The sequence below is a fragment of the Lipotes vexillifer genome, unplaced genomic scaffold (genome assembly GCF_000442215.2).
Source record: "Lipotes vexillifer unplaced genomic scaffold, Lipotes_vexillifer_v1.1 scaffold371, whole genome shotgun sequence".
Lineage (NCBI taxonomy): Eukaryota > Metazoa > Chordata > Mammalia > Artiodactyla > Lipotidae > Lipotes > Lipotes vexillifer.
The window spans coordinates 4283002-4299105 of record NW_006786304.1 but is presented as its reverse complement, the minus strand read 5'-3'; the positions used below and the strand labels follow the sequence as shown (position 1 = coordinate 4299105).

At 51.1% G+C, this 16104-nt stretch overlaps 1 protein-coding gene across 1 annotated transcript in view; it reads left to right on the top strand.

Annotated features, from left to right (window-relative positions):
• SPTBN4 (spectrin beta, non-erythrocytic 4) overlaps positions 1–16104 on the top strand; it is a 73942-nt gene that overhangs the window by 10205 nt on the left and 47633 nt on the right. The window contains exons 3-13 of the mRNA XM_007458641.1: positions 4180–4331; positions 5443–5616; positions 6763–6854; positions 8073–8153; positions 9319–9434; positions 11506–11618; positions 11715–11902; positions 11977–12094; positions 12368–12526; positions 13238–13540; positions 14776–14926. Of these exons, the coding sequence (XP_007458703.1) occupies positions 4180–4331; positions 5443–5616; positions 6763–6854; positions 8073–8153; positions 9319–9434; positions 11506–11618; positions 11715–11902; positions 11977–12094; positions 12368–12526; positions 13238–13540; positions 14776–14926 (1647 nt within the window). The remainder of the gene's footprint in view (positions 1–4179; positions 4332–5442; positions 5617–6762; positions 6855–8072; positions 8154–9318; positions 9435–11505; positions 11619–11714; positions 11903–11976; positions 12095–12367; positions 12527–13237; positions 13541–14775; positions 14927–16104) is intronic.

The following is a 16104-nucleotide window of genomic DNA, read 5'->3' as shown; positions in this document are numbered from 1 at the left end:
CTCACGGCGGCTATGCACTAATTTAATTTGACTCAAATTGCCTTCCAAATGGCTGCCCAACCAGCAGGCATGAGGGTTATGATGTCCTCACATTTCTACCAATACTTAGTGTCTCCGGCTTCCTAACTTTTCCCAGACTAATAGTCAACATATAATTTACATATTGTCTCTCTATATCCTTTCTCTGTAACCAGTAGTAGATAAGGGAGTAGTTAGTTCCTACTCTATGAAAACTTCAATGTATTAAAGATGTGAAAAATTAAAGTGTTATTCTAAGGAAATGCATTTCACTTGTGATTGGTGAGTACCACAGTGGGGAAGAATATATAAATGGCAAAATAATATGAGCACAATGGCAGAGGTAGGACGATTGTCATTTGCCTTGGAGTCTTGACAACCCAAAGGTATGTGTGCCAGCTAGAGGGCCAGGAGGAAGCAGATGGCCCCCTCAAAGGGGGAAAATTGAGGAGAGTTTAATGAAGGGACTATTTAGAGAGGTGTGGAGATTCCTCCCCACCCCCAGGGACTGGGGCAGGGCAGGGAGTAGTGAGAGGGGAGAGAGGCATCCCCAGGAGGAGTGGGGCATGTAGGGAGAGGCACCAGGTCCTGGGGAAGCTGGTCAGGCAGGGAGGGAACAAGTCCCTCAGCCGTTTTTCTCTCCTCTCATCTCCTGCTAGCGAAACCCAGCCAAAAGTCTGAGGCCTTTAAGGGCCAGGGAGCCCATTCATATAGTTCACGCCAGCCAGCTTCCCTGGGCTCAGAGTAGGTGCAGAAGAGGGGAGAAGGCACCTGAGGGGCAGATGGAAGACACCCAGTGAGGTAGCCACACACACTCACCAACACAGTAAACATTCAATGTCGACTTAGGTCAGAAGTGGTACCCTGGGACACATGTGGTTTTCAGCCCCACTGTGTTTTATAAAATCGTAAATCAGTTGGCAACATTTAAAAACAGGGAGATTTTTGGCACCTCATGGGCTACCATGTGATATGGCAACACTGGGCCTTCATTCCTGTGAGACTCCAGACGCCAGGGCCACGTGGCCGCTGCCCCCTTTTAGGAGGGCCTCGTTCTCTCATGTGGAGCCTGCCTGGCCCTGGTGGGCATTTCAGTTCTGGACTCCAGCTTCATGCTAACGAGACTGTAATCACAAACCCCCAAGTCTTACAACATAGTCCTCTATAAAGTCACCATCCAGATAGTCCAGGATGAGTTTCTATTAATTTTCTCTGAGGATCATTGAAATGAAGTTACAAAATTAAAAATATTCTCCTGGGTCTTTGTCTTCCAAGCTTGAGTTCCCAAACACCCAGGGTCCCCCAGAGCCCACTGAAGAAATCCTGATCTAGTCCTAAACCCTCATTTTGGAAGGCAGCTATGCTCACCACTATACCACCAACACGGCACTCTCATTTTGGAAACGGGAAAATGGAGGCCCAAAGAGGAGGGATGTGCTTTTGAAGTCACATAGCTGGTCATCAGTAAAAGCAGGACTGAATCCAGTTGCCCTCATTCTGTACCACGCTGGGGATGCACTCAAGTTCCACTTGGGCCTCAGCATGGACCACAATCTGCTATGGGCATTGCCTTTGGAAGGCAGAATCAACAAATACCCAGTTCAGCATCTGTTCTGTCATCACTTCCTCGTGTGTGATCGATGTGTTCACACAGGTCCCCCATCCTATCCAAACAGCACAAAACCCACACTTAGGCAAACAAGATTGCCATTTGGATTTACTGTTCGTTTCTGCATATTCACTTTCAAATTAGAGGCAAACATTCAAGATCCAACTTGAAGCCCCAAAAAAATACAGGTCAGTCAGTGTGTGTTTTCTAGCAATGTGTATTTTCTACTGCCGGAGTCAAATGCAGTAGTTGATAATGTTACAAATGGTTAATGTTAGGAAATAAAAGTTATTGGGAGATTTCAAGTGGCTAAAAATGGAAATAAACTGGCAACATAAATCATGATTTCTGCACTCATGGGAAACTTAAAAGTGAGACTGCTAAATTATTTAGTGATGAAATGCAAACAGTGTCTGTACAGGCTAAGCTGCTGTAACAAGAGACCCAACAATACAGTGGCTTAAAGGAGATAGAAGCGTATTTCTCTCCCCTGGATAGTTCCTACATGAGCAGCCTCATTGGCAAGGAGGCTCTGCTCCAAGCAGTGAGTGTGGGTTCACAGTTCCTTCTTCCATCACGTGCTCTGTGGACCTTGGTGTTCAAGCTGTGGGAGTCAGGGGAAGAGTGAGGAAGCCCAGGCAGGGCTTCCCTGGTGGCGCAGTGGTTAAAAATCAGCCTGCCAATGCAGGGGGCATGGGTTCGAGCCCTGGTCTGGGAAGATCCCACATGCCGCAGAGCAACTAAGCCCGTGCGCCACAACTACTGAGCCTGCGCTCTAGAGTCCGCGAGCCACAGCTACTGAGCCCACGTGCCACAACTACTGAAGTCCGCGTGCCTAGAGCCTGTGCTCCGCAACAAGAGGAGCCACCGCAATGAGAAGCCCCCCGCACACCAACGAAGAGTAGCCCCCGCTCACCGCAACTAGAGGAAGCCCGCGCACAGCAACGAAGACCCAACACAGCCAAAAATAAATGACTTAAATAAATAAATTAAATAAAATAAAAGTGGGCAAATGATTTGCATAGATCATTTCACCAAAGAAGCAATACAAATGGCCGATAAGCATGTGAAAGATGCTCAAAATCATTCATCACTAGGGAAGTGCAAATCGAAACCACCTTGAGACAGGCTTGCGGCTTGTGCCTTTTAGAAGGCTGAAATCGTGGCAGGTCCAGAAACTGACACCCAATTTCATTTCACTGGTATCAAAACATATTTCAACTCTTATACTCTCACAGGGAGAATGAACTGTGTACTGGCCACGTATAAGGGCATTGCTTGGATAGTCTTATACTTTAAGTTAAGGTCCAAAAACACTCCAGCTGTGAAAGCCACATAAATGGATTCTAAACTGTACCTCATCTCATAAGTTCTCATGCCTGGAGAAACTAATGTCACCTCATCATGTGATACTACGCGGGCTCAGTAGTTGTGGCACACGGGCTTAGTAGCTCCGCGGCATGTGGGATCTTCCCGGACCAGGGAGCGAACCCGTGTCCCCTGCATTGGCAGGCGGATTCTTAACCACTGCAACACCGGGGAAGTCCCTAAAACTGTTATTAAAAAAAAGGAAAATGGGGTGAGAATTCCCTGCCTGGCGGTCCAGTGGTTAGGACTCTGCGCTTCCACTGCAGGGGCATGGGTTCCATCCCTGGTTGGGGAACTAAGATCCCGAATGCCACGCTGCCAAAAAAACAACAACAAAAAACAGGAAGAGGGAAGAGAGGTCCCAAACAATTTCTTTGTAAGCAAGCAAGGCGGAAGTTGTACACATTCCCCCTCCCCACCCCGCTTAAGTAATCCCGCGCCTACTTCTTGCCCCAGGGATGTGGGAAACCTGGCAGTCCAGCTACTACAGAGGGCGAGATGTGGTTCCTGCTCTCAAGGAACATTCAGTCTAGCATATTCCTTCCTTTTCATTCCCCACAGCCTGTCAGTGTCTGACTCTTACTTTTTCACCTCTAAATAACTCTCCACTATGCCTCCTTCTCCCATCCCCTCAGCTTCTGCCCTGGTCCAGCCTCTTCCTCTCTCTCCTGGGTCCCTTCCCCAATCTCTTCCTCCCTGGGCTCTGGCCTGCTATTCTTGCCCTCTGATGCACCCTTCCCACAGAAGCCAGAGATATTCCTGAGACCCAACTCTTACCCTGTCCTCCCTCCTTAACCCTCTGTGGCTCCCTAGCGTATTATGTGTCCCCACTAGACTGAGCTCTGCCTCATATTCAGAGCCTAGAGCAGTGTGGGGCACATAGTGGGTGCTCAGATATTTCCTGAACGAACGAACAGTGCTGACTAGGGTAAGAAACAGGGCAGCTTTCCCGTGGAAGTGACATCTCAGGAAAACTTTAAAGGACAGAGAAGCGGTCTCCAGGTGGGCATGGGGGGGGGCAGAGGGGGAGGGTGTCCCAGGTAGGAGGAGCCGCCTGTCCAAAGACCTGATAGTTGCAGGGAGCTGGGCCTGAGCAGGATTTGGCTGGGCCGTGGAGGTCTGGGGTGAAGCTGGAAGGGGGAGTTCCTGGAGGAGACGAGGGCTCATCAGGGCCTGTCCTTCAGATGAGCGGGAGGCCGTGCAGAAGAAAACCTTCACCAAGTGGGTGAACTCGCACCTCGCTCGCGTTGGCTGCCACATCGGGGACCTCTATGCGGACCTCAGGGATGGCTTCGTGCTCACGCGGCTCCTGGAAGTGCTGTCCGGGGAGCAGCTGGTGAGGGGGCCAGAAGGGCTGGGTAAAGGGGGCGGCCCTAGCGTCTCGGGCTGGACTACTGCAGGCCTGGCTAAGGGGTGGATGGAGCGACCTTGAAAGGATGGGTGGGTAAAAGGCACCTCATTTGGGTGGGCGGGGCTATGGCCCAGGGATGGAGCCTGGTTGTGAGGAGCCTGGGGGTGTGGCTTGGAACAGAGACGGGTTTCCATCAGAGAGGGCTGCCCTTCGGGGCGGGACTCTGGGCTTGAGTGGGGCTCCGCTGGAAGGGGTGGGGCTATTGGAAAAGGGAGGAGCTTTATTAAAAGGGGCTGGCCTGGGTCTGCGGTAGTAGGAGGCATGGCTATAAAACAGGGGCAGAACTCAGTTGTAGGGGGTCTATGGTTGAGGGCGTGGTTGTCATGGGAAGCATGAGGCCTAGGTCGCGGGAGTCTGAGGGACGAGACGGAACTCTTGTATGGGTGTGGCTTGTTGTATGGGGTGCAGTTGTATTTCTGGGCTTGGATGGGACTTTATCGCAAAGGGTGGTGCTCTGATGGAGCTAGAGATTGATTAAAGGACCAGAACCTGAAGCTCAGGAAGTCGTGAGGGGCATGGCTGTAGAATTGGAACAAACATCCTTGGAAGGAATAGAGCTATAAAAAAATAGAGGAGCGCCCTGGGGTGGGGCGGGGCTTGATAGGAATGGGCGTGGCTCTAGACAGGGACCTGAAAGGGAGGAAGTGAGGGGTGGAACTAGTGGCAAAACATTGATGGCCTGGGCCAGAGATGCAATGGAAGGGGCGGGAGTATGGCTACAGGCGGAGGGCGGAGCTTCATAATAAAAGGTGTGGCTATCAGTTTGGAGGTGGAGCTTAAGTTGAAGGGGCGAGGCCAGGAACTTGAAAAAGCCCTGAAAGGACTTGACTTGAAAGGTTCTGGCTATGAACGGGGCAGGCCTTCTTTAGAAGGATTAGGTCCTGGGTCTTTGATAAGACTGAAGGGGCGTGGCCTGGACTTGGACATGGGGTTGGGGAGCGTAGTTATGGGGGTGATCTTCTTTGGAAGGGGTGGGGTCGAGGGCACAGTACTCTTGGCCAGGTCGCAAAGAGTACTAATGCCCCTGCCGCCCTAGCCAAGGCCCACGCGTGGTCGCATGAGGATCCACTCACTGGAAAATGTAGACAAGGCGCTGCAGTTCCTGAAGGAGCAGCGTGTGCACCTGGAGAATGTGGGTTCACATGACATCGTGGACGGGAACCACCGACTGACCCTCGGGCTGGTCTGGACCATCATCCTGCGCTTCCAGGTGATCTCCAAGTGACCCCAGCCCAGCCCACCCCCCGGGGAGGGGCCTTAGGAGGGTGTCCCTCACCCACTCAATCAATCATTCCAAAAATATTCCTAATATGTTCCAGGAACCCTGTTATAAAAAATCATTATCACCACCATCATTATGATCCTCGTTTACATAGTTTTTACTCTCTGCTAAGCACTTGGCCTTTAATATGCACAGCAACCCCATAAATTAGGTACTATTCATTATTCCATTTTACCAGTGAGGTAACTGAAGCCGAGGGACGTGAAGTAATATGCTCAAGATCACACAGCTATGTAGTAGAGTTGGAACTGGAATCCAGGCAATCTTGCTCCAGTTCAGAAACAAAATAGACAAATTTTCTGTTTTATGGAGCCAGACATGGGCCGGGGGTTTAGACAGATAATAAATAAACACGTCAATGTGCAAACAAGACATATATGGGAAAAGGATGAATTCTAGGCAGAGAGGTAAAAAGAGCTATGAGAAAAGAACAGATTATGATAAAGCAGTAAAAGCGATCTAAAATATCCAGTTGATTGTGTTGAGATTTTAGCCTTGGTGACAAGAGAAGAGCTCTCTGAGAAGCTGATGGCTGAATGAAGATGAAAGGAGAAAGCATTCCAGGCAGGGGGCACAGCAGATGCAAAGGCCCTGGGGTGGGAATGAGCTTGGCATGTTGCAGGTACAGAAAGACCAGTATGGCTAGAGACTGGGAGGCAGGGGGGAGACAGGGAAGAGTTGAGCTCAGAAGGGTCAGCAGGGCCTTGGTGATCTGTGATTAGCAATTTGATCTTACTCTGTCTGAGATGGGGAGAAATTAGAGAGTTTTATCAAGAGGAGGGGCATAATCAGATTTAGAAGGATCCCTCTGGGTTGGGGGTCATGGCCAAAACTGGGAGCTGGGAGCCCAAGGAAGAGACTGGAGCTGGACCACCATGTGGCCATAGGGAGGTGAAGAGGGGGCCAGGTAGGAAAGACGCTGGGAGGAGGGAGGAGTGGACATGCCATAAGGGAAGGGGAGGGGGAGAGAAGGGGTACTTCCACCCTCTGCCTGAAGCTGCCTCCCCCATCTCCTCTGCCACTCCCAGGCTCAAGCCCTCCACACCCCAACAGCTATGTTTTGTATCCTCACAGATTCAAGTCATCAAAATTGAGACTGAGGACAACAGAGAGACTCGCTCGGCCAAGGATGCGCTGCTCTTGTGGTGTCAGATGAAGACAGCTGGGTAAGCTCCCCCACCCCCTTAAGCTCCCCCACCCCAAGGAGGGCCAGGCCCTAACCTCTGGGCTTCCCTCTGAGTCAGGAGCGCAAGGAGCAGCCCAAATCCTCAGCATCAAAAGTTATATCTGAAATTAACAAACTGGTATCAAACTCTTGCGACCTTGATGGATAAACCTGTATAACAATCCGGAAGGCCAGGTTCAAATTTAGAACTCGGACTCCTCAGGGAACAATGTCAGAAGGTGGTGGGCTGTCCCCATCCTGCTCCCTTCTCTCCCCTCATCTCTTCCTGCACCTCAAAAGGCCTCATGTGCACCTAGGTGGACCCCCGACCCTATCCCCAAGCTTTCCCCCGCCCCCCCCCCACCCCTGAAAGCAGCTACCCCTCAGCCTAGGGGGGCACACACCAGGGCTCAGGCAGCTCAGGGTCCTGGGACCTTCAGTGGGGTTGGGAAGAGGGGCTCACAGACACCACCAGGCATGTCCCTGGTCCCCCTGCTGGGAGGGGCCTGACCTGAAACTGAAGTGCCCTCTGGAGAGCAGCCCTGGGAGGAAGGTGGGAGGGGCAGGTATGGATGCAGACTGGGCTCTCTCTGACTCTTGTCCTCCTGGGGCTCTCTGTCTGTCTTGCAATGTTATCTGTTCTTCCGTGTGTCTGTGTTTACCTCTATGTCTGCTTTTCCTTGTTCCGATCTCTCCCTCCCTCCTCTCTCCCCTCCTATATCTCTCTCCCCATTCCTTTCTTTCCCCATCTCTGTCTGTATCTTGCTCTATCTCTGTCCGTTCCTCTTTCCTCCTTTCCTTCTCTTGCTTATTCCCTCTGCCTCTCTTTCTTGCTCCTCTCCTGTCCCCTTCCCTCTCCCTCTCTCTCTCCTTCTCTTTCCATCTTCCTGGCTCTTTGTTTCTTTCTTTCCTTCCTTCCTTCTTTCTGTCTTTCTTTCTTTCCCCTTCCTTCCTTCCTTCCTTCCTTCCTTTCTTTCTCTTTCTCTCTCTTTCTTTCTTCCTTATCTACTTATATATCATCTGTAACTATCTACCCTTCTATCTACCTACCTATCTATCATCTATCTTTTATCACCTATCTATCTCCTATCTATCTGTCTATCTATCTACCTATCCAACCATCCATCAATCCATCTCTGTTTGTCTGTCTCTCCCTTCCTGCCTCTTTCCTCCTGACTCTCTCCATCTCTGCCTCTGTCTCTCCCTTGCACGCTGCCAGTTACCCTGAGGTAAACATCCAGAATTTTACCACCAGCTGGCGGGACGGCTTGGCCTTCAATGCCCTAATTCACCGGCACAGGTACCACCTGGCCTGGGGCAGCCCTGCCCTGCATGCTACCCCCGCCCCCATCCCTCAGGTACACACCTGTACACGGATGTATATAGATGACACACACAGACACAGCACCCACCCCCTTCACCTCTCTGCACACATACACATTTCCGTTCACACACATGCTGTAACACACACACACACTGATGCACACACAGACCCCTGTCCGGGCCACATACCCTGTGCACACATGGAAACACGTGTGCCCTTGCACAGATGTGTGCACACAGGAATATACTCATGTACATATATGGCTTCTACCTCTACCTGCTGCTTGGATGCCCAGAGGGTGGGCAGCTCACTCCCCCTGGATGGTCCACTCTGGAGTGTGCACAGCATCTCCTCCCATCAGAAAGTCCTTCCTCATGGTGAGCTCCCAGGCCCCCCATCTGACTCCCTGTGAACCCACCTATTCATACTTCAGGTCCCGGGGCTGAGCTGGCTGAGGAAGGGTACCCAGACAAATTACACCCACGTCATGATTGACCATGTGACGGTTTGGGGAAACTGAGGCCTAGAGACTGGGAGGGACTTGCTCTAGTGTGAGGGAAGCCAGAACCCATATGTACACACTCATGCACATACGGGGAGACTCAGCCCCACCTACATACCCAGAAACCCGCAAGTTGTAACCAGGGTCCTGCTAACAAGGGGACCATTTACTGGGTGTACCGGCATTGGTCTAAGTGCTTTCCAATAAGTCATTAATATTCAATGACCCTATGAGGCAGATGCTATTATTCTACCCATTTTACAAATGAGGAAACTGAGGCACAAAGCAATGCAGTAGCTCACCCAGAGTGACAGCCAGGAAATGGCCAAGCTGGGGCTTGAGTCAGGAGCGCTGGCTCCAGACCTCATACTTCCAAGCACTACATAATACTGTACAGAAAGGCACCCATGTAGACACATGTGCGTCATGAAGTCAGACATACATGTGCCCTCATGCAGCGCTCACACCACAGCTAACTGCTGTACAGACACGCACCAGCACACACAGCTTTCCCACTGGCCGGGTCGTGCTCTTCCTGCCCTCGCCCTGGGTGGGACTCAGACAAGGATGTCTTTTCATCCATTTGCCCACTGGCTTTGGAGCCTGCCTGCTGCCTGCCCTCTCTGTGCCCCTGCCCAGGCCCGATCTCGTGGACTTCAGCAAACTCACCAAGTCCAACGCCAACTACAACCTGCAGAGAGCTTTCCGCACGGCTGAGCAGCACCTGGGGCTGGCACGTCTGCTGGACCCTGAGGGTGAGCCCTGCATGGCCCCAGCCCAGATTTCCTCTTGGGGGACTCCCAGCCCCAGTGCCATCCCAAACTCAGCCCTATCTGGCTTCAGTATCATCCTAAACCCCAAGGCCATTTCAAATTCCAGCTGCCTCCCATCTCCCTCCCCTTCCTCATCTCCAGTCCCACCTCCTTCCCATCCCCACGTCTTCTACTTTCTCTATCTCTACCTCAAACCCAACCCCATCTCCATTCCTATGTTCAGCTTAACCCCCCTTCCCCATCCTTAATCACCTCCCCACCAAACCCAACCCCCATCTCTTCCTAACCCCAGCCCCATCCCTGAAGCCAACACCATCCCCAACCCAATCTGCAGCACTGTCCTATTCCCATGCCCACCCCCCTCCCCATCCCCAGCCCATCCCTTTGTCTGTCCCCATCCACAATTCTGTCCTCATCCCCAACCCCTTTCCCATTTTCAGTTTATTCCCAACCCCACCCCCGACTTCAACCTCATTCCCAGTCCATGATCTCACCCAATACCAACCCCCCATCTCTGGAATAATGGCCATAATCATACCCCACCAATCCCCCATATCTGGAATAAGGGTTGCTCCCTTTTTCTGAGCATCTACCATGTGCCAAGCACATGGCTGGGAATTGTATCAGCACTGTTCCCTTTCATCCTCACACTGACCTGGTTGGCTAGAAGTCATCAATCCTGTCATAAAGTGATGGAAACAAAGGCTCAGAGATGTGAAGTCAGTAGCCCAGCATCACACTGAAAACCCAGTAAACAGGACTTTCTGATTCCAGAATTCATGGTCTGAATCATTCCTCTACCTTGCCTCTTACAGTGCCTGACACATAGCAGGTGTTTATTGGATGTCAGTTTCGTGAGATGAGGAAGGATAAGGGCAAAGTATAATGCTGTGCATTCAATGAGTAAATTAAAATGATAATCAGGATTTACTGAGTTTCTCCTCTGTGCCAGGTTATTCTCTCTAATACTGATAGTGTTTCTAGGTGGCTGGCACTGTGACTATTCTTACTGTAACAATGGGGAAACTGAGCTCAAAGAAGTTAGGTCTATTTTATAAGGATATTCAGTGAGTAAGTGGTTGAGCTGGGATTTAAGATCATGCTGCCTCCAAAGCCCATGTCCTTGACCTCAAACTTCACATACCATTCATACACTTAGTGTATGTATTTACTGAGCTCCTACTGTGAGCTGGGCATGGAAGGAACAGTGGCAAAAGACAGGCATAGCCCTTGTCCTCATGGAGCTCAAACTCTGGGTAAGAACATAATCACATAAGGGAATATGTAATTATAAATTGTGACTCGTTCTAGGAAGACATGATAAGATGTTATGAAGAAGAATAACAGGAGGAGACCATCTCTAGATAGGATGAGCAGAAAGGCTTATTTGAGGACACTTAAGTTGAGTGGAGCCCTGAAGGATGAGTGGGAGTTAGGCATGAAGAAAAGGAACAGTGATTCAGACAGAACAGCATGTGCAAAGGCCCTGAGGTGGAAGGTAGAATAGTGTGTTCCAAAAATCATTATAGAGGGACGTCCCTGGTGGCACGGTGGTTAAGAATCCACTTGCCAGTGCAGGGGACACGGGTTCGAGCCTGGTCCGGGAAGATCCCACATGCTGTGGAGAAACTAAGCCCGTGCACCACAACTACTGAGCCCATGAGCTGCAACTGCTGAAGCCCACGCGCCTAGAGCCCATGCTCCGCAACAAGAGAAGCCACCGCAATGAGAAAAAAACCTGCTCACTGCAAATAGAGAAAAGCCCGTGCACAGCAACAAAGACCCAAAAGACCCAAAGCAGCCAAAAAAAAGAAAAAAAAAAGAAATCATTAGAGATAATTTCTCTATGGTGGTTTATATGTGTCAGGCACTATTTAATCCCATGAGGTAGATGCCACTGGGCAGATACAAAAACTGAGGAACAGAGAGGTTAGTTATCTTGCTCAAGGTCACACAGCAAGTAAGAATGAGTTCTCCCTCCCACCACTTAATACCTTCAGTCTCTCTGTCAGAGCCTCATCATCATGCTCCCTCACTCTCCTTTAATCATCAGATGTGAACATGGAGGCTCCAGATGAGAAGTCCATCATCACCTATGTCGTCTCTTTCTACCATTATTTCTCTAAGATGAAGGCTCTGGCTGTGGAGGGGAAGCGAATTGGGAAGGTAAGAGGAGCCAAGGAATGGGGAGGGTGGGAGCCTGGGAACCATATGGGGGCATATCTGGGATGAGGCTGACCCCACCTTCCTTTGCCGGGTCAGGTCTTGGACCAGGTGTTGGAGGTGGGGAAGATCATTGAGCGCTACGAGGAGCTGGCAGCCGAGCTGCTGGCCTGGATCCACCGCACCGTGGGCCTCATCAGCAACCAGAAGTTTGCCAACTCACTGAGTGGGGTGCAGCAGCAGCTTCAGGCTTTCACAGCCTATTGCACACTGGAGAAGCCCGTCAAGTGAGGCCCAGCTCAGGAGGGAGGGTAGCAGGTGGAGGTGTGGAGGCAGGGTTCCTGAGCTCAGGCCCCTTTAGGTTTCAGGAGAAGGGGAACCTGGAGGTGCTGCTCTTCAGCATCCAGAGCAAATTGCGTGCCAGCAACCGTCGCCTCTACGTGCCCCGGGAGGGCTGTGGCATCTGGGATATTGACAAGGTGAGGCTGAGGATGTAAGGGAGAGGAAGGGTTGCTCTGTGAAGTTGTGTACGTTGTGCACTGCTCAAGGGGAGCCATTCACATTGCAGACATCATGGACTGGATATTCATTCTGCTGGTTTTTCCAGCAGTAATGGGTCCCGAGGAAGCAACGTTTTTTTCCAATCTGCGCAAAGGTGCCATAAGTGCTAGGAGTGACCTCAAATAGAGAAGCCAGGGCCATTAAACTGTGGGCAGCTGTTGGAATCTGACTGCCTCCTCCTGCCTCCTTAGGCATGGGGACAGCTGGAGAAGGCAGAACATGAGCGGGAGGCTGCCCTACGGGCTGAGCTGATCCGGCAGGAGAAGCTGGAACTACTAGCCCAGAGGTTTGACCACAAGGTGGCTATGCGGGAGAGCTGGCTGAATGAGAACCAGCGCCTGGTCTCCCAGGTACAGGGCGTAGGGCTTGGCTCCGGGGGAAAGGGAGGGAGGATAGCGCTGATGGCCCTGGGACCAGAGAGACTTGATCTCCTAAGCAACAGAGAAGTGTTGGATTGGTCTCCTAGGTGACAAATGAAGGTGGGAAGGGAGAATTGGTTTCCTAAGTGTTTGGCGGGGGGAGGGGTGTGGGCCTGCTCTCCAGGGTAATAGGAGGGTGAGACTGGTCTCCAGGGTAACTAGAGAGGACAGAATAGGGAGAGTATTTAATTGTCTCTTAAGTGACAAAGGAGGTTGTTATCTGGTGTCCAGGGTAACTCAGGAAGATAGAATTGGTCTCCTAAGTAACAGGATATGGTAAGCCCGGTCCCTAGTCTCTAAGGAAATGGAAGGATGGGGCCTATTTCCTGGGTAACAAGTTTAGGGTTAGAGATGTAACAGGGAAGGGTGGAACTTGTCTCCAGGGTAACTGCGGGTGGTGGAGCTGGTCTCCAGGGTAACTGGGGATGGTGGGGCTTGTCTCTAGGGTAACAGGGAAGGGTGGAGCTGGTCTCCAGGGTAACTTGGGGTGGTGGGGCTGGTCTCCAGGGTAACAGAGAAGGATGGGACTGGTCTCCAGAGTAACAGGAGCCGGTGGGGGAGTTTCCAGGGTCACACAGGCTCAAGGTAACAGGTTGACTGCTGAGGCAACGTGATGAGTGTCTGTGGCCTGCCCTGCCCCAGGACAACTTTGGGTATGAGCTGCCAGCAGTGGAGGCAGCCATGAAGAAGCATGAAGCGATTGAGGCAGACATTGCAGCCTATGAGGAGCGGGTGCAGGGCGTGGCAGAGCTGGCCCAGGCATTGGCGATTGAAGGCTACTATGATGCCCGCCGAGTGGCAGCCCAGCGTGACAGTGTCCTGCGGCAGTGGGCCCTGCTGACTGGGCTGGTAGGTGCCCGGCGGACACGGCTCGAGCAGAACCTGGCCCTGCAGAAAGTCTTCCAGGAGATGGTGTACATGGTGGACTGGATGGAGGAGATGCAGGTAGGGGCCAGATCGGGGGCCAGTGATGGGAGTGGCATGCCAGGAGGGGAGGAAAGGGTATATACACCGAAAGGGTTGTCAAAGATGGAGAGGGAAGGGGAGAGAGACAGAAAGACGTAAAGAGAAAGGGGGACAAAAAGAAAGAGTGAAAGATACAGAGAGAGACAGAGAGGCAGAAAAAGAAAATGTGAGAAAGAGAGAAAAATATCTGGAGAAATAGATAAAAATACACAGTAATATGGAGACAGAGCGCGTCAGGGACAGACAGAGGCAGAGAGATTAAGTCAGAGGAAGATCGCGACAATTTGAGAGAAAGAGAAATCAGAGAAAGAAAGAGAGAGAGCTGGAGAAGAAAACCCAGAGGTAGCAACAGAAATCTAAATGGCTACAGAGAAAGACACATGGGAAGATGGAATCCATGTGAGAAAGAGAGAGACCTACTGGAGATAGATAGACAGATACAGAGCAAGATGGAGATAAGAAGGATGGAAGCAAAGAGAGAGAGAGAAGTACAGACACGAAGAGAGACATGGAGGGACTTCCCTGGTGGTCCAGTGGTTAAGACTCCAAGCTCCCAATGCAGGGGGCCCAGGTTCGATCCCTGGTCAGGGAACTAGATCCCACATGCTGCAACGGAAGATCCCGCATGCCACACCTAAGACCCAGCACAGCCAAATAAATAAATATTTTTTTAAAGATTAATTAATTATTTTTGGCTGCGTCGGGTCTTAGTTGAGATGTGCGAGCTCAGTAGTTGTGGCGCGTGGGCTTAGTTGCCCCGCGGCATGTAGGATCTTAGTTCCCTGACCAGGGATCAAACCTGCGTCTCCTGCATTGGAAGGTGGATTCTTTATCACTGGACCACCAGGGAAGCCCCAGTATTTTTTTAAAAAAGAGGGAGAGACATGGAAAGAAAGAGATAGAGGTCGAGATGGAGACAGAAGTGTAAATGAGAAAGGGGGGAAGGCAAAGAGAGACAGAAGAAGGGGGAGATGGAGGCGTAGAGAGGGAGACATGGTGACATAGACAGAGCCCAGAATTGTGGAGACGATGAGAGATGGAACATCCAGAGAGACAGAGATGGAGAGAGATGATGACAGATACACGGAGACTGAGACAGATCAGAGTTCAAGTGATGGAGTAGAGAAGCAGAGGGCTGGCGTGGGTGATGGAGGGGGGCGCGAGTGGCCTAAGGGCCAATGCCAAAGTATACTCAGGGCTGCCCCTACTTGTAGGCTCAGCTGCTGTCCCGGGAGTGTGGGCAGCACCTGGTGGAGGCAGAGGACCTGTTGCAGAAGCATGGACTGCTGGAGGGGGACATCTCGGCCCAGAGTGAGCGGGTGGAAGCGCTCAATGCTGCTGCCCTGCGTTTCTCCCAGCTTCAGGGTGAGTCTGAGGTTGGGGGTTGGGGTGGAGACTTTCAGGGCTGGTGCTAATAGAAGCAGAATGTCTCCTGAGAGACAGAATGAAGGAGTGAGCTCTCCATCTTTGGAGGCATCCAAGCACCAATTAGGATCACACTCCATCAGGGATATCACATGGGAAATTAGTGCCTTGAGTGAGAGGTTGGTCCACATGACTTCTTCCTGCTTTGAGATTCTGCAGTAATAGTTCACGTTTCTCGAGCACTTGTTATGTGCTAAGCCTTTCACAGTCGATCTCAGTGAATACCATAAAAAGACTGGGCAAGGTAATTATTGTCAAGGCCTGTTTAGCATCAAGTGATAGAAACTCAATTTAATTCACTTAAGGAAAGGAAAGGGGAATGTACTGGCTGATGTAACTAAATGTGCAGGAAAGGATGAGTTTTGCTTCAGGTATGGCTGGATCCAGGGATAGTTCAGTGATGCTTTTAAGACTCCATCTGTTTCTGACTCCAGTCTTTATGTTTGTGTCACTATTGGGCTGTCCCTCCCCTTGCGGTGTAAATCTGGGATCATCCAGCAGCTTCGCAGACACAGCAAGAGACAGCCCCCTTTCTCTCGATATTCTGGCAAAAGGTCCAAGGAAAGTTTTCATTAGCCCACTGTGGGTCCCATTCCCATCACTCAGCCAAGCATTATGGCCCCAGGCTATCCAGTGATCTAATTGGCCACATCTATGTGACATGCCCTCCCAGAGCCAAGAGTGGGGTCAGCTCCCTCCAAAGACATGAACTGAGAAGGAGCGGGGTGGGGCGCCATTAGCAGAAGCAGGGACATGGATGCTGATAGGCAAAACCCAGACTGGCTCTAAAAACGTTCTCATTTTACTGATGTCAACGCCCTCCAGCCAAAGGCCACCAGGAACCCTGCTGTAGTCAAACCAAGCTGGGTTTTTTGGTTCTTTGCACACACCAGGGGAACCATGGGGCATCTTAGTAAGAGGATGTTAAGAGGGGCTTGTTATAGGATGTGGGCTTGTGTTAGGTGATTTGGGATGATTTAACATAGTGTGTTTTGCTGCAGATTGGATGCTGTCAGGAAGTGGGGGTAATTAGATGATTGCGCATCTTAATCATTTTTATCCAGGTAGTGGGAGGAACAGGATTGGCAGGAGCGGTTCCCCTTGGCCAGGTGAGGGGG